General features: G+C 36.3%; 2 protein-coding genes across 2 annotated transcripts; one reads left to right on the top strand and one right to left on the bottom strand.

Moving 5' to 3' along the window:
• Positions 1 to 6,730: 6,730 nt before the first annotated feature.
• LOC117690395 (uncharacterized) lies at positions 6,731 to 9,574 on the top strand. Its single transcript, XM_066077861.1, has 3 exons — positions 6,731 to 7,458; positions 7,681 to 7,850; positions 8,188 to 9,574. The coding sequence occupies exons 1-3, from the start codon at positions 7,164 to 7,166 to the stop codon at positions 8,398 to 8,400; spliced, it is 678 nt and encodes a 225-aa protein (XP_065933933.1). The 5' UTR covers positions 6,731 to 7,163; the 3' UTR covers positions 8,401 to 9,574.
• Positions 9,575 to 11,446: 1,872 nt separating this feature from the next.
• LOC136273443 (putative nuclease HARBI1) lies at positions 11,447 to 13,698 on the bottom strand. Its single transcript, XM_066077859.1, has 3 exons — positions 13,611 to 13,698; positions 12,925 to 13,051; positions 11,447 to 12,838 (listed from the first exon to the last, which is right to left on the bottom strand). Exons 1-3 carry the CDS (start codon positions 13,696 to 13,698, stop codon positions 11,974 to 11,976), a joined length of 1,080 nt encoding a protein of 359 aa, XP_065933931.1. The 3' UTR covers positions 11,447 to 11,973.
• Positions 13,699 to 21,546: the final 7,848 nt, after the last annotated feature.

The following is a 21,546-nucleotide window of genomic DNA, read 5'->3' as shown; positions in this document are numbered from 1 at the left end:
AAAAAAAAAAAAATGACGTTCAAAAGCTGGTATTCTTTCATAAATTATCAGAAATCAAAATCCTAGCAATATGCACACCTCTGATATATGTATAATTGATATGCAAAAGCGCAACTTCCTATTTTGAAAACTGTAGGCGGAGTTATCCGTATATAATAAGGCTTTCCCACATGCAATATTTTGCCCAAAAAAATGACTAAGTTCAAAAGCTGGTATTTTTTTCATAAATTTTCCAAAATCAAAATCCTAGCAATACGCAAACCTCTGAATCTGCAAAAGAACAACTTCCTATCTTGGAAACTGTAGGAGGGGGTATAGGTACAATGAGGGTACCCTTTTGGTAGCCGCCCGCCCGCCATTTCCATCATTTCAATATTACCGGATTTTTCCGTTGGAAAACCCGGTTAAAAACCGAAGTTAAAACAGGAATTTCATGTACGACTTGACAATAGACATTTCCGGTAAATTTATGAACGACTTGAAGTAAATCACTACTGTAGGGAGTTCAAATCAACAACTTGATATTTTGGCGGATTTAAATCCAGTAAAGTATAAAACGTTTTGTAGTAATGGGAGATTGTCCATAGTAAAAGTTAAAGCGGGCAAGAGATTAAAGTCATCCGCTTTACATCGAAACAAGCAGTCGAATTTCGGACAATTTTTCCCGTATAATTTTGGAACTAGTCCAAAATTCAGAAGAGACTTTGAATGAAATCGCATATTTATCACAGGAAAATTGTTTCATATTAATAATAGCTGCATATCTTCTACTATGATATATATATATATATATATATATATATATATATATATATATCCATAATTGATAATTTTCAAAGTATACCATTACTGCGTATAGCATTATTTCTCACTCATGAAATAATTAACCTCTATCCGCTCGAAACTGAACCACCTGAGCCCTTCATCTTTGTACAGTAAAACATCACATAACACATAGGTATGTTGCACTCTGCCACTTTTGTGACTTTATTGTTAACCAAATTTGGTTTGAAATAATCAGGAAAATGACAATAGATGATTATATAACAATAATTAATAAGTTCATAAAATTAATCATAAAATTATGAATATTTAATTCTTTACCCATAATATTTTACAACTAAAATAATCCATAACTCCCATTACTGATGTAATCAATGATGTGATTGATTATATAATTTATGAAAAACATAATCCTTGTGGTCTGAAAGCGCCATGCTTAATAAAGAAAAAAGAAAATACACAAGAATTTTTCTTTTTTATAAACATGTTCATAAAAAAGGAAGGTGGAGGGGTGGAGGTGGTTTATAGATCGCTTTGAAAATTTTCAATGCTTAGCTATCGGCGTCCTGAAAGAAGTGAGAACCCACGCTATTAAAATGACGCTCCCAAGATTTTACCGCGGAATAAATTCATTGGTTACCTCCGACGACGTTGATTTTGTGTCCATATATGAAGATGCTGTATAACTTTGACAATACCGCAGGAAAGATAACTCTCGCGAACTTAACAGAAATCATCAATATGCATAAAATATTTTAAGAAATCTTAAAAATCATTTATCCATAATTGATAATTTTCAAAGTATACCATTACTGCGTATAGCATTATTTCTCACTCATGAAATAATTAACCTCTATCCGCTCGAAACTGAACCACCTGAGCCCTTCATCTTTGTACAGTAAAACATCACATAACACATAGGTATGTTGCACTCTGCCACTTTTGTGACTTTATTGTTAACCAAATTTGGTTTGAAATAATCAGGAAAATGACAATAGATGATTATATAACAATAATTAATAAGTTCATAAAATTAATCATAAAATTATGAATATTTAATTCTTTACCCATAATATTTTACAACTAAAATAATCCATAACTCCCATTACTGATGTAATCAATGATGTGATTGATTATATAATTTATGAAAAACATAATCCTTGTGGTCTGAAAGCGCCATGTACTTGATTTATTCTATTTAAATCAAGTTCAGACCCCAAGGAGGGAGGGAGAAAATTTTAAGTGGCAAAGTGCATTCCTATTCTATATATATATATATATATGATATCCCGCGCAAGAGCGGTAATTAACACTTTACACAATCATTAAAATAAAAAAAAATGCTTAATATGTAAAACTATTTTGTTCATTTTTGTATATACATGTATACTGTATCCAAATCATTTCTTAATTGGTTTCATATCATATTCTTTGATATTAAATAAAACACAGCATGGCTGGATATGAAGAAAATCGGACATGGATGAATTATATACTGCAATGGGTGATATATTACATTTACATGTACATTGTACGTGGATGTAATTCTTTTTGTTGCAGCTGAGTGGACAAAATAGCCAATTTTTTTATTACAACCAGTGAGTCGGAATTTAGTCCTTCGTTAATCTAAATTTTGATTTTAATGTCATGTTTTGAAGAAAAAACTGCTCATCCCCTATTCAACTTACCCGTTTTATGCATACATCGTTTATTAAGATGTATTTGTACGACCACGTAAATGTTACCCCCCCCCCTCCCACCAAATTTATACACTACAAAGCTTGGGGATAAAATAGATATTATGAATTTAAATTATATCTACATATTAAGCATATTAGACTTTTTAACCTTTCTTCGTGATTTTTATTAATAATAGAAATCGGTACCAAGATATTTGAAACCAGGTAAAACAAGATATTTGTGAGCCAATGCTCATAAGTGATACCCCCGCTCTGATGTGAATATATACAAAATAGGCAAAGTCAACATCTCACAAGAAGTTGACATCGAATTAGTTAAAATAAGAATCCAACTATACTCTGTCCCGAAATATCCTGGATTTACATTTTGCTTAATTGCTTGATATTTATAAACACCTCAGATGGTTCAAACGATGTACATTCAAAGGTATGAAAATTTTCCAAGATTTTTCAGTCGAAACGCCCTGTTAGCTTATCAGGCCCCGCCGTCACCAACTTTCCTCAAGTCAAAAACTCAGCTTCAAATCTGAGGTTTGACCTCAAATTAATGCACTTTTCTTCAAAGGATATGAGTTGAGGGATTCGAAAATTTTGGTGACGGTGGAGCCAGGTTTCAATACAATGCTAATAAATGTGATGTCTACGGGGATTTTGTATTGCAGCAAGCCCGGATGATAACGTTGTAAAATTGCGCGATGTATTCCGAATGGAGAAAGGATGAAAACATTCCCCATTATAAATCTCCGTAAGGAATCATTTTTTGTTCCTGTCAATTTTCCGAGTGAAAGATGATAGCGTGTCAAAGAAATTATCTTAAAAATCATCCCTTTCAACTATTTCAAATGCACCTCTTTCACATGTATGTGTATTTTTATTAAAAATCGTCCAAATGTGCTGAAGAAATATCCTGGGACACACTACATATGACAGGCCGTAACAAAGAGCATGTAAAGATTTCAAGCATCTGTGATTGATAATTGCTGAAAAATCTTTGACAAAAACTTGATCAAGAATTAAGGCTGAAAACAAAGTCCTGATTGTTTTTGTTCATGTAAATTACTCCGGGTAATAGATAAGGTGTCAATAATGAAATCATGGATTTTTTTCTCGATCATCGATTTAAATTGTACTTCTTTGACAATTATGTGTATTTTTGTTAAAAAACGCAAAAAGTGGTGGAAATTCTACATTGGGAAATACTATAATACAGTATTAAATAATTTTTGATGCAAACCAATGAACTTCAAAAGTTAGACCACTTGTTTGCACAAACAAAAGTGCTCTCTAAAAATAAAACAAGTGACGTATGTGAAACATATGCCCCCCCCCCCCTCCCTTGGACATACACATTGGGTGCACAGGCCTTAGTTATGGGCAGTATTGGACAGTATATACGGAAATGAAATTGACCTTTTGAACTTCAAATCCATCTACCGGTCCTGAGCACTGGTGGATTTAGAGGGAGTCCGGGCCCTCCTTTTGTGATCAAATTTTATTTTAGATATAAGACTTTCAAAAAGGAATTTCAAATTAGTTTCTGTTGTTATTTCTCATTCTTATATTTAAAGCCCAACTTGAATAGCCCATAAAAGTGTCTTATAAAACCCCAAAACCTTGGAGTTTCCGCAGACCCCTGCCGCTTTGCCCCCCCCCCCCCCCCCCACCCCTTTTTACAAATCCTAGATCGCCACTGCTGAGATGCATCAACCTATCGAGTATGACGTGTCAAAGCAAAAAAGTTTTAGAATTATAGGTTGCACAAATCTTCTACATCAAATCTTGGGCAAAAACACGTTTTTCATGATATATCACTAATTAATTTGTTCAACCTTTGCAGACGTAATGAACGGAAATAAATTAATTTCTCTAAGTTCAAGGAGCATAACTCAAAAATTGCTCGATCGTACCTATACTCTGTCCCGAGTTTTTGCTTCCACCACTTTTTTGCTTGATATTTCAATAATAGTAAATACCTTTGTGCTCAAACTACGTTCATCCACTAATATGAAAAATGTCCAGATTATCTGTTTTGAAACGCCCCCTCTACCGCTTTCAGATTTCAATACACATCCCAAAATTGAAAATCTACGGAGATTTTGCATTGCATCAGCCATTAATAAGCCCCGATGATAACGTTAAAAAATTGCGCGATGTATTCCGAGTGTATTCCGAATGAAGAAAAGATGTAAACATTTCCCATTATAAATCTCCGTAAGGAATAAGTTTTCGTTCCTGTGATTTTTCTGAGTGGAAAGGGATAATTGTTCAATGAAGATATCTTGGATATATTCCCTTTCATCGATGTGTATTTTTATTAAAAATCATCAAAAAGCGATGGAAGCAATAACTCGGGACAGACTATAAAACTTGACATAGATATTTTAATGATAACTCTGTATACCAAATGTGCGAATAAAATGAACGGAAACTGTGGACCGACCGACAGACAAAGAGACAAACGGACAACAGCGGAAGGGGGGGGGGATAAATATAGAAGTAAATTAAACTAATTTCAGTACAGTATGTGAATACCAAAAAAATCAAAGTACTGAAGAACTGACGGGAGTTGATTTTGTCGATGTTTTATTTATTTTAATATCAATGATACGTTATTTTGCACGACAAGTACATGTAGTTTTTAATTTGTATTTGAATTAAACACATTTTTATAATATGAATTTTTGGACTTTTTCGACAAGAATGTCGAGAAACCCCCATATGAATCATGTTAAATAATATATAAAGATAAGATTAATTCAATCAAACTATGAACATGTATCAGTAATAGAAATATTTCTCGAAAATTGTATGAATCCAAGCAATATTGAACTCTAGTCTCGTTCAACCGAACGCTCGGCTGACACCGTAAATCTCCGACAAGCAAGAGAGACTCTCTGCTTGTCGGAGATTAACGGAGACAGCCGAGCGTCGAGTTGAAAGAGACTATATTGAACGCTGGCGTAGGAATACATACGACTACAAAAAATATCTAAATTGTTCGTACCATTTAAAATCTGACTATTTTCAAGGTATTAAAAATAAGTTTCATTGAAAAACAATGCTTTAGCATACATTACATCGAATTTATCAATTATTTTCAAGAACTAAGTCTTGTCAGCACCGATGATTTGTGCTGAGGTCCAAACACTGTTTCACTTTCGGTTTGTCTGAGTAACTGCATAGGAGAGTTGATTAAAATCAACTCCCAAAAACTAATCTAATACGTCATGAGCATGCCAACATAAGGAAGCCGTTTGGTATTGTCCCCCAATTGTTAGAGAATGTTCAGTGCGCATATTTTTAAACATCAGAGCACATTAAAACTTTAAAAAGATTAGTGAAAATTGTATATATGGTTAATTTTGAATTGTCAAAACATTTACGCAATTTTATTAGCAATTGCCAAAGTCGATATCCAATCATACCCGCCTCAACATCGGACTGAATCTTTAGAAGGGGCGAATTCATGGGTTACCTTGTTATTTAAAGTTTTTTTGTAAACAGAATTCTGTTCATCATTTTTTCATAGAAATGTTACTTAAATGGTCGGGAAAATTAACGCATTGCCTATTTCATACATACACTTAACAAAACCATGGTTTTAACAACGTTCACACATCGGACCAGGCAGCTTAAAGTTTTACCCGATTTTTAATTTTTGGTATAAAAAAAAGTGTGATCTATTTTTGTACCAAATGGTAAATATCGACTTTGCTTTTTTGTTATTCACATCAGAGCGGAGGTATTCACTAGTGAGCGTTGGCTCACAGATATTTTGTTTGGAGTGGAAACGGTATACAATACAGGTTTTAAACTAACGTCCGTAACAACAAAGAACCCACGACCATATGACTTGTCCAAACAAAGAGTGTGTTAAAACTTTAAACATTTGTGAATAATAGTTGCTGAGAAATCTTTGACGAAAATTTGTTTGTATCCTAAATTTTCAAAGTCGTCATGTAACAGGAAGTTGACTTCCGATTGGTACAAAAATGAATTCTACTAAATAGCATGCCTTAACAAAGAGTGTTCAAAGCGTTTTCAATTTAAAGATACTGAATTTAATCCGACAGAAATTTTTGATTATACGGACGGACAGACACACTTGGGTAAAACAGTATACCACCTTTCCATCGGACTGTGAGTATAATAAGTGAAAGTTGTGGGTCTTTCAGTTTCGAAAAAAGAGGCGAAGTGGAGCAGTAGGCTTACACGATGAAGAAGTCTTGCTGCTTAATTAAGCCCCAGTCACACATTCACGGATCAACTCCACGGTTCTACAACGAAATATTTTCCACGGTTGACACCGGAAAATCTAATTATCGTTAATTGATACGGAGTTAGTACGGATGCACTACGGAGTGGATACGGGTTGTTACGTACTAACAAGGATAGGGTAGAAAAAAGATAAATTTAGTGCCTGTTTGAAACGGTTTGCTTCGGTACAATACGGTTTTAATACGGAAACAATACGACTTAATACGGAGTGTCAAGTGCCAAGTCGACTGCGCTAAGGATAAATACAGTTTGCTACGGTGTAGGTAAGGATTAATACGGATAAAACCGGTCTTTTACGGGACGCCACGATTCACTACGGGGCTTCTCGGACAATCATGATTACACAGTCCGTTGGTAATCCGTGCACTGGTTTAGTTCTTTTCCAAACTCTATCGAATAAAGATGCCACCCAAAAAAAGATCTTGTAAACGAGTAATTGCAAAAAGTAAAATCCAGGCGGTGGATGAAACTTGTATAACCCAAGCAAGCGAGGATGCTCCGGAAAACAACACATCTTCTGATACTGGAGTAGCCAGTAAAAAGACCCGGCTTCAGCCTCTTTACCTAACTAGCATTCAACAAGATGATGTAGTGTCATGGTTCCAAGAGCATGAATATTTGTATGATAAGGGCAATGCTGATTACAAACTTACCGAGAGGAAAAATGCCCTATGGAAAGAAAAGGCAGAAGAGCTTGGCGTTGTGATGGTGAGATAAAATTTCATTGGAATATATTATCTTCATTTCAATTACCAAATTTGGAACAAAACATTAATATAAGGAGTCATTATTTTAGAAATTGAATATTGCCATACTTAATAGATTTTTCTATAAAAATATACAGTTTTAGCTACTAAGGAGCTATTTGAATGAGTGTTAGATTAATAATATTAATCCGGTTTTTTTCTTATATCCACAGGGCCAAGGTTAAAATCTTGGATGGACAGCATTCGCACGCAGTATGGTAAGCTGACAAAACGGCCTTCAGGATCACGGGGTCGTTTGTCAGACAGAGACAAGTGGATTTTGGAAAAATTATCATTTTTGTCAAAACATATCTACAGAATATCAAATCGAGGTGGAGCAGACGTAAGTTCCATAATGTTTTTCTATTCTTCTTATATTCAGAGGATTTTAACTTATTTGTTTTCATGATGGTTGCCACATATACTTTTTCATGTGATCATGTTTTATAAAGGTTTTTACTATACTTCACATAGTGTACCAAAGGTTGAATAAAAAATTGAAATTTTATACTTTTTTCTTCTAGTTTATCTTTTCATAACAATTTAGGCTTTAGCGTCTCTGGTAAGTCTTTGATAGACGAAACGCGTGTCAGACGCAGTGCGGTTTTAATACTTGCCTGGATGTTGTTGTTAATTTGGTTTAATTGTCTATTTAATAACAGAAACTGTTTTTGTTTTAGCTCATCGCCAAAATTCGTGACAAACATCCTGAACGAATACTTGCTTCACAGGAAAATGATGATGATGAAGATGATAGGGATGACTCTATATCGCCTTCCTCTTCCTCCGGAACGTGTAAAAAGCCAGATATCACAAAAAAGAAGAAGAGCGCAAATAAAGAAAATACATGTACTAGTGTTTTTCTTCAGCGTTTGGAAGAATTTCGTATTTAACAGTCAACTGAAATGAAAGAAAAAATTCTGGAACAAATTGCCGAGCCAGCCGACCCAGTGGACACAGTGGTTCGGAACGGCAATATCGGAGATTGATGACTCACTGTGGACTGATTTCCAGGCAGAATCTCTTCAGTTGGTAAATTCTTTTAAAGCTCGTTCAAAACGCGTACAGCAGGCTAACTCCAGCAGCAATATCAACATTCGGATTTCGACACAGCGAGACGTCTGCAGACCTTAAACTACTCATCATGCCCTGGAGGATATTTACCAATATGGCAACACCAGTACCAACGCCCGCCTCCTTCTGCTATGCTTCCCATTCCAACAACAAAAATGAGCAGGTCGTATTCCGCACCATTGTCAGCCTCAAGTACATCATCTTCCACCGGTCCCGGTTCTCATGCTACAGACACTACCGGCCCCTCAGACGAATCTGCGACAGCTACACGTGCAAGTTCAAATACTGGTGGTCAGACGGAGTCTTTTAGGGATTTGATCCATTTCCCAAGCCATTCCACCATGGATTCGTCTCGTAGTAGTGATGTTGAAATTTAAACTGTTCTCTGTTTTGGTTTTGGTTTTTAAGTTAGAAAATTATAAACGTACAGAAATAGTACAAATGAAAATAGCTCTTGTAAATCATTTTGTCATTCTTTATATTATTATAACTTCTAGGAAGAATATTGCATAAATATATTTTTGTCTATAGTGAGGACTTTTATAGGCATATGACATTGGTAGTTTAAAGTCAGTCTTTGCAATAGATGGACGTTGCCTTATTTGTATCTTGTTTTTTCTTAAATTTAATAAAATCTTTTGACTTTGTTACTCTACATTGTAAAACATGCTAACAATGCCAACGCTGTTACCTTTATACATTTTATACCCCTATTTAACACCTGGGTCTTTCTTGTCCGTATCTTTCACCCACAACTTCCCGTAAACCACTCGATGAATTTTCATGAAACTTTCACACAACCTTTCTTATATAAAGTAGATGTGCCTTTATGATTGATTAAAAGGGGCATTCAAATTTCAAAGTCCATTTTTAATTTGTTTTAATAACCTCAACTTTGAGAATGCAAAGCGTGCTATTGACAAATGTTAACTATTTCTACACTCAAATTAATAAGCAACCAATGACCAAATTATGTTTTAATTATAAGAAAGTTGTAATAAGGCCACACCAATTTGATTTCTTTGTCGCCGGATCCGCGCGCACGTTCTTTATGACTTTTTAAAAAATAATATTAAAAAATAAATCCCGCATGCGGAAATTTTCGTTCCGTTTTCCGCTCCATTTTTCGGTTTTTACTTTTATATTTTTTTATTTAGTCATGACTGCGCTTGAAATCAAAGCTTTTTAATACCGCGTGTGAAAGTCTCGATTTTACATTGAACATTTCTTCGAAGTTTCGCGGTGGTTTACTTACGTTCAAGAGTTAAAAAATGCCTGTACTTGTGGTCAGAATAAGTGATCAGGAAGGTACTGACTTATTGGCAAATACAGTCACCAACTTTTCGGGGGGTAAATTCTACGAGTTGTTTGAAAATTGTGTGGAATCGAAAGACATTATCTTGTCTGTTGATTCGATGTGGAAGTTCGTCTGCGTGAAGGACAAAATGCCCAATTCATCATCGCAGATAATGCTGATATGGACGTTTCAGAAATAACCTCTTCACTTAATTGTAAGTTTGTACAATTTATTTTATTGCACAGCAACTAGCATTAACCAGCTCCTCAGCATGTAAAGAACCTAACCCTGCTTCATGTAGTACTAGCACCAAAAACGCTTTTGCTTTACTAATGCATGGTAGCAAAAATATCATACTACCACATCATCATATTTTTTGCAACACAGTTATTATAGAGATAAATTATTATATACCAGTAACACCTGCATTATAATTTCAGACCTTCTTGGCAGACCATGGAAAGAGTAGTCACTACATGTTCCAGTTGAAAAAGTGCAATAACTGTGCCTATTCCACAGTTATTAACCCCCAAGGCTTCCTGTTGCTGAATTCCAGAGTTTGCATTTTCTGCCTGACCCTGTTCCTGGTGGAGATGGCCATTATTAGATTATCAAACCTTTGAGGAGGTAGGCATAATTTTTCATTCAAAGGATTCCGAAACATATTAAGATCAGATAAAATAAAAAAGAACATTAAAATCGTTCATGTTGATAAGGCATTGAATTAATTTCTTGAACTTTGTTTATGGGTTATAGTATATGATTCTAAATCTATCAAATTTATTAGGTGTATGGACAAGTAACAGACGATACATACAGGCCGAGTGCTCAAGTACAGGATGATCCTGCCACTGCCAACGATAGGCGTAACCGAGAAATATTTAAGACCCAAAAAGTTCGTGATGTTATTGTATGTGGAGAGTGCTCAAAACCAAGATGTGTCTACAGTGATAAAAAGCTTACCCGTGAACAAGTAAGTTATTAGTATTGTATGTTTTTGGTGGCTTCACTGTCTCGTTTAGCAAGCTTAATAGGCCTTCAGTACCTGCAGTTTTAACTGCGCTAAATTTAAGTTGATATTAAAGTAGATATGTGAAACTTTTTTTTCATGATGTCATGTATTTGTAGGAGGAACTGTTGCTGCGTTTAAAGTAGGATCATGTTTACACATGTGGAGACCCCATGGTAGCAAAGGATGTGGAAGATCCAGGCATGGTTGTTCGTGAGGCCATAAACTGCACAACAGAAGTGGAAACAAGTTATTTCTCAACCTCCTTAAAGCACTACTTACCTCCAGTTTGTGTTCACTGCGGAAGTGTTGACAGTCTTTTAGATGATACAGACCCTTACATTTCTGGCTTATTTGAGCAATATTCTATTGTTAGACCCATATGCCAGATTTGTAAAAATAATGGCAAAGATGCAAGAACATGGGGGGGGGGGGGAAATTTCTGCCCAAGAGGTGCAGAAGATAAACTGTTGAATGTTGTTCATGATGAAAAGAAATTGTAACAAATAGAACAGTGTGCATTCTTTGCCAACAATTTATTTCATTATTTTGTCCGAAGGTAAAAGCTGTTCATATTGTATACATGTGCCCAAACCATTATTGTTATATAATTCCAATTTTGACTAATAGGGTGTGAAAGTATAATCTGAGACATTGCACAGTGGTTTTAGTACAGTGTAATAATGATTTTTACATGTATTTCAAAGAAAATAATGATATTTTAAAATAAAATGTAATCGCTCGCCTCTATTTCTTTTATGTCGCTCCTAAATTTTCAAATTTCAGTATTTTAATTTTAAAATTATTAAATCGCTCGCTCGCCCCAATATTTTTTTGACTAAAATCCGAAGACCAAGAAATCAAATTGGTGTGGCCTAATCCATTAATTATTTCTGACTTTTTCACAATACTTTAGAACAGTCATTATATCATCTAGTCCTGCCATGGAACACACCCGACTGGGGAATTAAGGTAATGTTTCATATAAAGCCTCTGCTGTTTAGCGTCAAATGTGTCCATATTTCCACCCCTGGTAATTTGTAAATCATCCATGTTAACACCATCTCTCCATGCCCCAGGAATTACCTAGTGTCTTTCGTCTTCCTGGTCAAGTAGAAGATTTTGGTCCCCGGGGTATCTCATTCTCATGATGTTATGAAGGCACACGCAGGCAAAAACTATGACGTGCACAGTTTCGGGCTCCTGATTCATGACTGAAAGTAAACATCTGAATCGATTTGCAAGAATACCAAACGCATTTTCAACAACTCTTCTACTTCTAGATAACCGATAGTTGAAAATTCTCTCTTCATAAGAAAGACATCGTCTAGAGAAAGGTTTCATAAGCCAGGTCCTCATACCAAAAGCATCGTCTGCGATGATATAGTAGCCAAGGGGTTTATCATCACCGGGAAAAGGGGTCGGTGTTGGCAGTCCCATTAATCCTCTTTCAATCGCTTGTTTAAGATCACTCTGGTTCCAAATCTGGGCGTCCGAAAATTCACCTTGAGCGCCAATATTAACCCATCGGAACTTGTAGTCAGCGTCAACTAGAGCCATCAGTACAATAGAGTGGTAACCTTTATAGTTATAATACAACGATCCTCCATTTTTTGGACACCTAATTGGTACATGTTTTCCGTCGAGAGCACCTAGTGTGTGGGGGAACTGCCACTTAGCCTCAAACTGGTCTGCTATAGCTTTCCACTGTTTAGGTTCCGTAGGTGTTAAGAGAACGTCTTCTGAATAAACAGACACTATAGCCTCGCATACCTCTCTTACTATACCACAGATTGTATTGTGGGCAACTCTGAAACCATACATCAGTGTGTGGTAGCTGTCCCCCGTAGCTAGGTACCTCAGAGTAATTGCTAGTCTCAAACCAGGGTCAGTACATTTCCTGTACCAAGTGTTGCGCTTTTTAATCTTGGAGTAACCATGTGTAACAGTTCTTGAAAAATAAGAGGGTCCACTCGTACAAAATTCCTATATGCAGATGGATCCTCTGCATACATCTCGGACATTAAGGCTTCATACTGGTCATGGATAGGTCTTCGGAGAAGCCAATCTCTCGTCCACCATCTCCGCTGCCTTCGATCACGTCTCTGGTCTTGGATGGCCTGAATCATTGCCCTGGCATTTTGTGAAATGTCAATGTCTAGTTCTAGCAATTTCAAAGCAAGCATCAGTTGTTGATTATTCATGTTTGATAGAAATTCTGTGACTGATGGTCAGACACAGAGTTTTTATAGGGTTTATAAATGTCAGCTGAATGAATGTCATTAATGACAAGCATGATAAGCATGGCAACGCTTTATTATCCTATAATTTTGCCTTGTACCTTCGTACTCCGTACAGTGTCGTTAAAAAACGTATAAAAACGTAATAAATCTTAAAATTCCTTTGTTATTCGTAATAAAACGTAATTGGCCCGTGTAACACCGTAAAAAGATCTTAGCAAACCCTTCTTATCCGTAGTAAATACGTACTAGAACCGTATAATCACGTAGCTCTCCGTATCAAATCGAAACAATCCTTGACAAATTTGATACATACGAATTAGTACGGATTTATACGGAGTTAAAACGGTACAAGTATTGCTACGTTTGGATACGATAACAGACGGAAAAGCCACGGGTCAATACATATCGCCACGAATGATGCCGGATCGCTTCCGTAGCTAATCCGGCATTTAATCCGTGAATGTGTGACTGGGGCATTACCTCCAAAGTCAACCATATGCCCTTCATCGTCTGGTTGCGTTGTATCACTGTAGAAGGAATCTTGACCGATTGAAAGAATTGCAACCATTTCGTTATTAAACAGGTCGGGTACACTACCTTATATGGATAGCATTATTTAACATGTGACAATATTCAAGTCAAAATTGTTCTCCAATCCAGTGAATGAGTCGCAAAGCATGACGGTCTACTACGTGTTTACTTTTCAACACATACACGTGGTTTGTGGCTGTTTTATACACAATATTTAATTGCTTGTGGGAAAATTCGTACAACTTGATTTTTACTTTAGAAGGTAAAAAAGGAAAGATTACTTACCGTAGACATTGTTCCATGCTCACATTGAAAAATACTGTTGTTTTAATTTTTCAATTGTTGCTTCAAAGATCGATCAGTATCAATAGACTGGTATACATACGCATACAAGTACAAGCAAATTTTGATAAGGAAAAACTGCCGAATTGTTTATTGGTGACTTAATTATTGTACACCATTAATAAATGCAGGTAATTCTACATTTATAACATACATAAATAGCCACGATAGTAGAAATGCACAAATATACAAATACAGAAGTACAAGTTATGTATCGTGTAGTATTTTGTACACTAAGCATTCTGATGAGTGTGCCTGAAGAAACTTCAAAATTCTACTAATAAATGTTGTCCCAAACCTGGGGTATCACGTGAAAAACGTACTCACTGCTTCTAATATAATAGGGCGTACATCTCTTTTGAACTTTGACAATGATGTATTTAGATGGGTTGATATAAGGCCTCATAGGCAATATTTTTCAAATGTGAGCATAGAAATGAAAGATCAGACATGATTTTCCATGTTTATTTAAAAAAATATGAAAAATAATTGAAAATGAGTTTCCAAAGGACAATTGAAAATGGTAATATATTTTCAGTACGCTTTGTATACACTGAAACTTGTAGTTGCCCACAATGCCTTGCAACTCATTCACCTGATTGGTTTGGCAATAAAAGTAAACAGATACCTAATTTTGTATGCAAAGTTATGCCGACGTCACAAAATCTAGTGGTCTCGACCTGTTAAAGACTGAAATACTAGATCCATTGTTTTGGTCACTTGAGTCACTCAGGGGCCTATTGCTATCGGTCTTCGTCCGTCGTCGGTCATCGTACGACATATTTCGTCCATTTACAATTTTACATTTTAAACTTCTTAAAAACTACAAAGCCAATTGTTACCATTTTTTATTTCTATGATAAGAGGAATCAAAATTGTGGAATTCATGACTTAACCACCCCCGGGGCCTTAGAAGTGGGGCCAAATATGCAAAAAAAGCTAAATTTTCAAAAATCTTCTTCTCTACTTATACACTTGTGGGAAAAAAACTAAATGTATGGTTATAGTGTCATGATGCCCTCTACCAAAATTGTGAAATCCCTGGCCCCTTCGTCAGGGGTTCAAGCTGTAGGGCGGTCCAATATGGCCTTAGTGGAAATGTAATATATCTTCGCAGCACTGTTAAGGCTTACGATGAAAATATCAGCGAATCGAAACGTTCATAAACGATGCATCTTTTTTCCCAAATATTTATGTAAAGTTATTTTATCATGATATAAATGCAATATTAAATGAAACAGTATAGAAAATGCTACTTTGTATGATACTGAGTGTGGTCCCCTGAATTGAGAGTCACGTGACTTGTTGATAATTCTCCCAAATGGAGGTCATAAACAAATTTCAATATTACAAGGGCATACCCTCATTTGAATTTAAAATTTAAATGTAATTAAATTCTACTTTTCTGAAAGATAATGTAAAGTGCTGCTGCTTTGTACAGAGTTCATCTTTTATTAGAATAAATAACAAAGAAATGCGCTTCGGTTGGAATTTATATGACCTTCGCTTAATATTTTACGTATTTATCAATTCATTCTAAAGATTTCATCGATGCAGCAGCACTTCTTAATAAATATTATCTTAATTTATATTTTAAAAAAAATCGCAATGATCTGTTTAGCGATTGTCCTTGTAAAAAGCGGATTTAGATAGGCTTCCCAGTGTCAAACACCTAGAACTTGTACATTAAACACCTTAGAAAAGAAATAATAGGGTAAACTGATCGGAGGTCGAACGTGATCGAAAGTCGAACGCTATTTATTACGAGTTTTAATACTACTACATAAACAATAAAAGATAGATAACTCCTCTTTGCCGTCTTAAAAAGCTGATTTCCAATTGTTTTAGATACTTCATTTTCATATAATCCACCCAAAGGTCATTTTTAAGATCTGAAGTCGAACACCTAAAATGACCACAAGTCGAGCAGTGTTCGACTTCAGATACATCTATTCCTAAAATAGATTTTGTAGCATACTGGAGTACATTACTAATATCTGTAGTATTTTTTATTTTTTTTTATATTTTTTTAATGTTTTGCAGAGTTTTAATATTGTAAATTAATTAACAAATCCATAATATAATATCTTTTTTTAAAATTATGCTATAGTATATAGCTTCCGGAGCGTGGCTTGGAAAATAAATAACACTAGAAAAGTAATTATGGCTAATTTCCGTTAAAAAGACTCTTAACCAATGGGGGATTTTTGAAAATTTTGTATCTAAACGACTTTTTATAAAATATTATTTGTTAAATCAATTAAATGCATACATAAATGAACTGTAATTAATTGCAGATGTCAAACATGTTGTAAGAAAGCCGCAGTAAGAAAAAAAGAGCAAGACCTTTACACAGGAATTGGACGGAAGAGGCAATGTCGGCGGCCGTTGCTGATGTAAAGCAGAACAGGATATCGATTCGGAAAGCAGCCGCAAAATATTCGGTTCCTCCGCCCACTCTCAATAATCGAACCACCGGGAAAATTCAGGAAGGGGCAAGATGGGGTGATGTCCCTTTCTTATGCCCCCCTTCAAAAAAGGGAGGGCATATTGCCTGCTGCTGTCTGTCGGTCGGTCCACCAACAGTTTCCGTACATTTTCTTCGCAGAGGATAAACATATTGGAATGAAATTTGGAATACAGGTTTATAATGATAATATCTAGGTCAAGTTCGATATTGGGTACGATCGAGCAATTTTTGACAGAGTTATGGCCCTTGGACGTTGAACAGTTCCAGTTATATGCAGTTTTCGCTCATTTTCTTCGCAGAGGATGAACATATATTGGAATGAAATTTGGTATGCAGGTTTACCATGATAATACCCAGTTCAAGTTTGATATTAAATACGATCGAGCAATTTTCGACAGAGTTATGGCCCTTGGACGTAGAACAATTCCAGTTATTTGCAATTTCCGCTCATTTTTTTCGCAGAGGATGAACATACTGGAATGAAATTTGGTATACAGGTTTATCATGGTAATATCTAGGTCAAGTTCGATGTTGGGTACGATCGAGCAATTTTCGAGAGAGTTATGGCCCTTGGACGTAGAAGAATTCCAGTTATTTGTAGTTTCCGCTCATTTTCTTCGCAGAGGATCAACATAATGGAATGAAATTTGGTATACAGGTTTATCATGATAATATCAAGGTCAAGTTTGATATTGGGTACGATCGAGCAATTTTCGAGAGAGTTATGGCCCTTGGACGTAGAAAAATTCCAGTTATTTGCAGTTTCCGCTCATTTTCTTCGCAGAGGATGAACATATTGGAATGAAATTTGGTATGCAGGTTTATCATGATAATACCCAGTTCAAGTTTGATATTAGGTACGATCGAGCAATTTTCGACAGAGTTATGGCCCTTGGACTTAGAACAATTCCAGTTATTTGCAATTTCCGCTCATTTTCTTCGCAGAGGATGAACATACTGGAATGAAATTTGGTATACAGGTTTATCATGGTAATATCTAGGTCAAGTTCGATGTTGGGTACGATCGAGCAATTTTCGAGAGAGTTATGGCCCTTGGACGTAGAAGAATTCCAGTTATTTGTAGTTTCCGCTCATTTTCTTCGCAGAGGATCAACATAATGGAATGAAATTTGGTATACAGGTTTATCATGATAATATCAAGGTCAAGTTTGATATTGGGTACGATCGAGCAATTTTCGAGAGAGTTATGGCCCTTGGACGTAGAAAAATTCCAGTTATTTGCAGTTTCCGCTCATTTTCTTCGCAGAGGATGAACATATTGGAATGAAATTTGGTATGCAGGTTTATCATGATAATACCCAGTTCAAGTTTGATATTAGGTACAATCGAGCAATTTTCGACAGAGTTATGGCCCTTGGACTTAGAACAATTCCAGTTATTTGCAATTTCCGCTCATTTTCTTCGCAGAGGATGAACATACTGGAATGAAATTTGGTATACAGGTTTATCATGGTAATATCTAGGTCAAGTTCGATGTTGGGTACGATCGAGCAATTTTCGACAGAGTCATACCCCCTTGGACTTAGAAAAATTCCAGTTATTTGCAGTCTACGTTCATTTTCTTTGCAGATGTTTCCAAGGGAGGGGGTCATAAGTGTTTCACAAACATCTCTTGTTATCTAAGAAAGATGAGGTGGGGTTGTTGGAAAATGCCAAAAAGAGCTGAGCTTGGGGTTGGCTATTCTAAATCCTCCTTTTTAGATGTGCATCTGAACTTGCGAAAAAAGGAAGGGCACAGTTTAAGGGTACAGTACCATCAGAAATGTGGTGGAGGCGTTTGAAGCGTCGTCATCCCGATTTTTCTCTACGAACACCAGAGTCGACAAGCGTTCTGCGTCATCAGGGTATGACACGAGGAAGAATAAATAAATTCTTTGCAACCTTACATGAAGTCTATTCAGAAAACCAGCTTCATTACAAGCCAGGGTCCATATGGAAAATGAACGAGACGGGAATAACCATGTCTCACAAGCCAGGAAAAATAATTGCGAAAAGAGGCGTCAAGACAATTCATGGAAAGGCTGGTTCTCGAGAAATGTTAACGGTCGACGCGTGTGCTAATGCAAGCGGAACTGCAATTCCACCCCATTGCATTATGCCAGGTAAAACAAGACGTGCTTTGCAGGGATATGGAATTGAAAATCTTCCAAGGGAATCTCAACTGAAGGAAGCGAAGTTTTCAGTTTCTGAGAGTGGCTGGACAAAGGATGGGATCGCTCGCCTTTGGTTTGAGCAGACATTCTTACCTAATATTGGAAACGAAAGACCAGAATTACTCAAATTCGATGGAGATGGGTCCCATAACAATGGAATTTATTGAAATTGTGGTCATTGAGCTTCCGAGCCACACCAGTAACTGGACCCAGTTACTAGACCGTTCTTTCTTTAAGTCCTTGAAATCGGGCTCGAACAAAGAGGTTGATACCTTTATTAACAGTGCTGGTGTTGCTGTAGGACATGCCCAGTTTCTGAAAATATTCGAGAGGTGCGCGTCCTTGAAGAAAATTCACGTAGTGTCCGGATTCAAAGCTACGGGCACATTTCCTTTAGACGCACAAGCAATTCCAGAAGAGGCCTACATTCCATCTACTTTATACGCAGATGAACATGACACAACGACAGACGACTCCGTCGATACAACGGCTGTAAAGCCCCTTTCACAATTGGCGCACGAGCAAAAGCGACCAAATATTCGTGCGACCGAATTAAAAAATTAGATATGAAACTTTAATTGTCGCATATGAAAAAAGTATTCGCACGATCTATGCGAGTGTTTTGCGATGTAAACGCCTTGAATCTTGCGATATATCTTGCGTCTGAATGCGACTGATGTAAAATAAAAGCAACTGTTGAAAGATGTTACGATAGGAACGCGCGAGAAACTAGGTGATTGGACGATTGAACTTGCGCCAATGTGATTGGACGTGCGATTATGCGTTCCATGGTACGAATGATCGTGCGAGTCAGAGGGGGTATATACACCGCCCATATTCAGTAGACATACATGTAGTTGAAAGCGAGAAAAGATGCCACCCAAGATCTTTATAAATCGTGTATCACTCTTACGAGTACACAAAACGTTGTAAAACGTTCGTACTAATGTTCCTGCGTTGCACTGCGATGATTTGGATCGCGTTCGGTCGCGTCTGAATAGTGTGCATGTCCACTTTTCAGAGGAGACTTGATGCGACCAGTAAAACGAATGCGAGAGCTCGTGCAACGTAAGCGAGGGCTCGTGCGAAGCTCAAAATTTTCGATCGCAAAGTGGTGTAAAGTGGTCGTGTGCCAATTGTGAAAGGGGCTTAAGAGGTACAACTCCCGCTGTCGATGGAAACGGTCCAACAGAGATTATAGGCGTCTCACTATTATCGATTTTACCGGTAGATCCTACGCTTGACGATAGTATGGATGACAGCTTTACAACAAGCATTGAAACGATCAATAATATCCTGCTGAACGTTCCCATACAGGAGTCTGTGATTTACCGTTGGTAATACGTCCAGATGGAACCCTTGCGTTAACAGGCATGTCTGGCCTGAATACGAGTGTATCTATATCGGAACATATGGAAGACCTTGGTAGGAGCGAACAGATGGAAGACCTTGGCAGGAGCATTCGTTCAGAATTCCAAGAACACTCAGATTTGTCAGATATTTTAACGATCCCGAAGGTAACCATCCGCAAGGATTCAGAGAAAAAAAACCCAAAAAAAAAGATTGTCGTTATTTTGTTTTAACCTCCGATGAGACTCTCAATGAAAAGAAGAAGGAGGAGGAGGAAAACAGGGAAACAAAGAGATTAAAAGAAGAAAAAAAAGTTACAGAGAGAAAATTTTAAGAAAATAAAAGCAGCTGAAAAAGAAAAAGATGATCGAAAAACTATCGCGGAAAAAAAGTTCTACAATGATCGAAACAAATTAAAGGGATATGTGGCGTTTTTGGAGTAAAAATTTTTATATGAGTTTTAGTAAAAATATACATCATGATTTTTATAATTAGACGTTTCACTAACTCTAGACCCATAAAACATGTTCTTGAGTTATTTATCTCTAAACTTTGCTACACGTCTGATGAATATTAATGTGATCGGCCATTTGTAACGCCACTGCGCATGAGTGCGGGAAAACCTAGTACTGAAAACACGATGGAAGAACAGTTTGTTTACAAATTAGAATCACATTTTTTCAAGTCTTAAATTAGATAATTCTTATATCAGATGATACCCGAAGCATTTTTATTTCGTTATTCATTCATGTAGAAAGATATAAATTGCTAATTATGTGTAATAAAGATAAAACACTTTTTTAGCATCAACGACACGGTAAAATGAGTGAATACTCCCTCTCCCTGAGGGATGCATGTACTGAAAGTGTTTATTAATTCTTTATTCAAAAATATCTCTAAACGAAAATCCACTTGTGGTTCATAACTTATAAAGTAAAGACATGGAACACATGGAGCACGTACAAACCTGACTATCAAAACCCCTAACGTTACAACTTCATGATAAAAACTTATTAAACTTAAGTTTAATTCGGCTTTAATTCCTATTCCATCAATCTACATGGTCTCCGATGACAATCTTTCCTTTGTTCCTATCCTTGTCAGTCTGTCTCATTTTTCTTTCTTGGCCAAATCTATCAAACTTAACGGTATTACGGGTATACCATTTTCTCGTCGTCGCCATTGTTGTTATGATAGACTGAGCGTGGTGCTGTTAATGTATTATATTTGGCGTGTACGATATTTGGCAAAAAAAAAAGTTTTTGAACAAGTGAGCGTGGATTTGAATTAGCGTATTCCTGAATGTGACTATTTTAATACATACATGCATGGCATTTAGCGATGTACTTGATTTAGCGGAAGCTGCATTCCGCAAAAAACGCTAAATAGAATACACAGCCAAATGTTATACGTTTACAGTATCACGTGGCCGATTTCAGGCAGGGTTTATTCAAACGCTGTATTTATTGTGGACGCGAAAATAATTATAAAAAATTTATTAATTTCTTTATCTTTTTAACCCGATTGATTTAAACTGCGTAATTTATTT

Source organism: Magallana gigas, chromosome 3 (assembly GCF_963853765.1).
Source record: "Magallana gigas chromosome 3, xbMagGiga1.1, whole genome shotgun sequence".
Classification (NCBI taxonomy): domain Eukaryota; kingdom Metazoa; phylum Mollusca; class Bivalvia; order Ostreida; family Ostreidae; genus Magallana; species Magallana gigas.
This window is presented reverse-complemented; position numbering and strand designations above follow the sequence as displayed.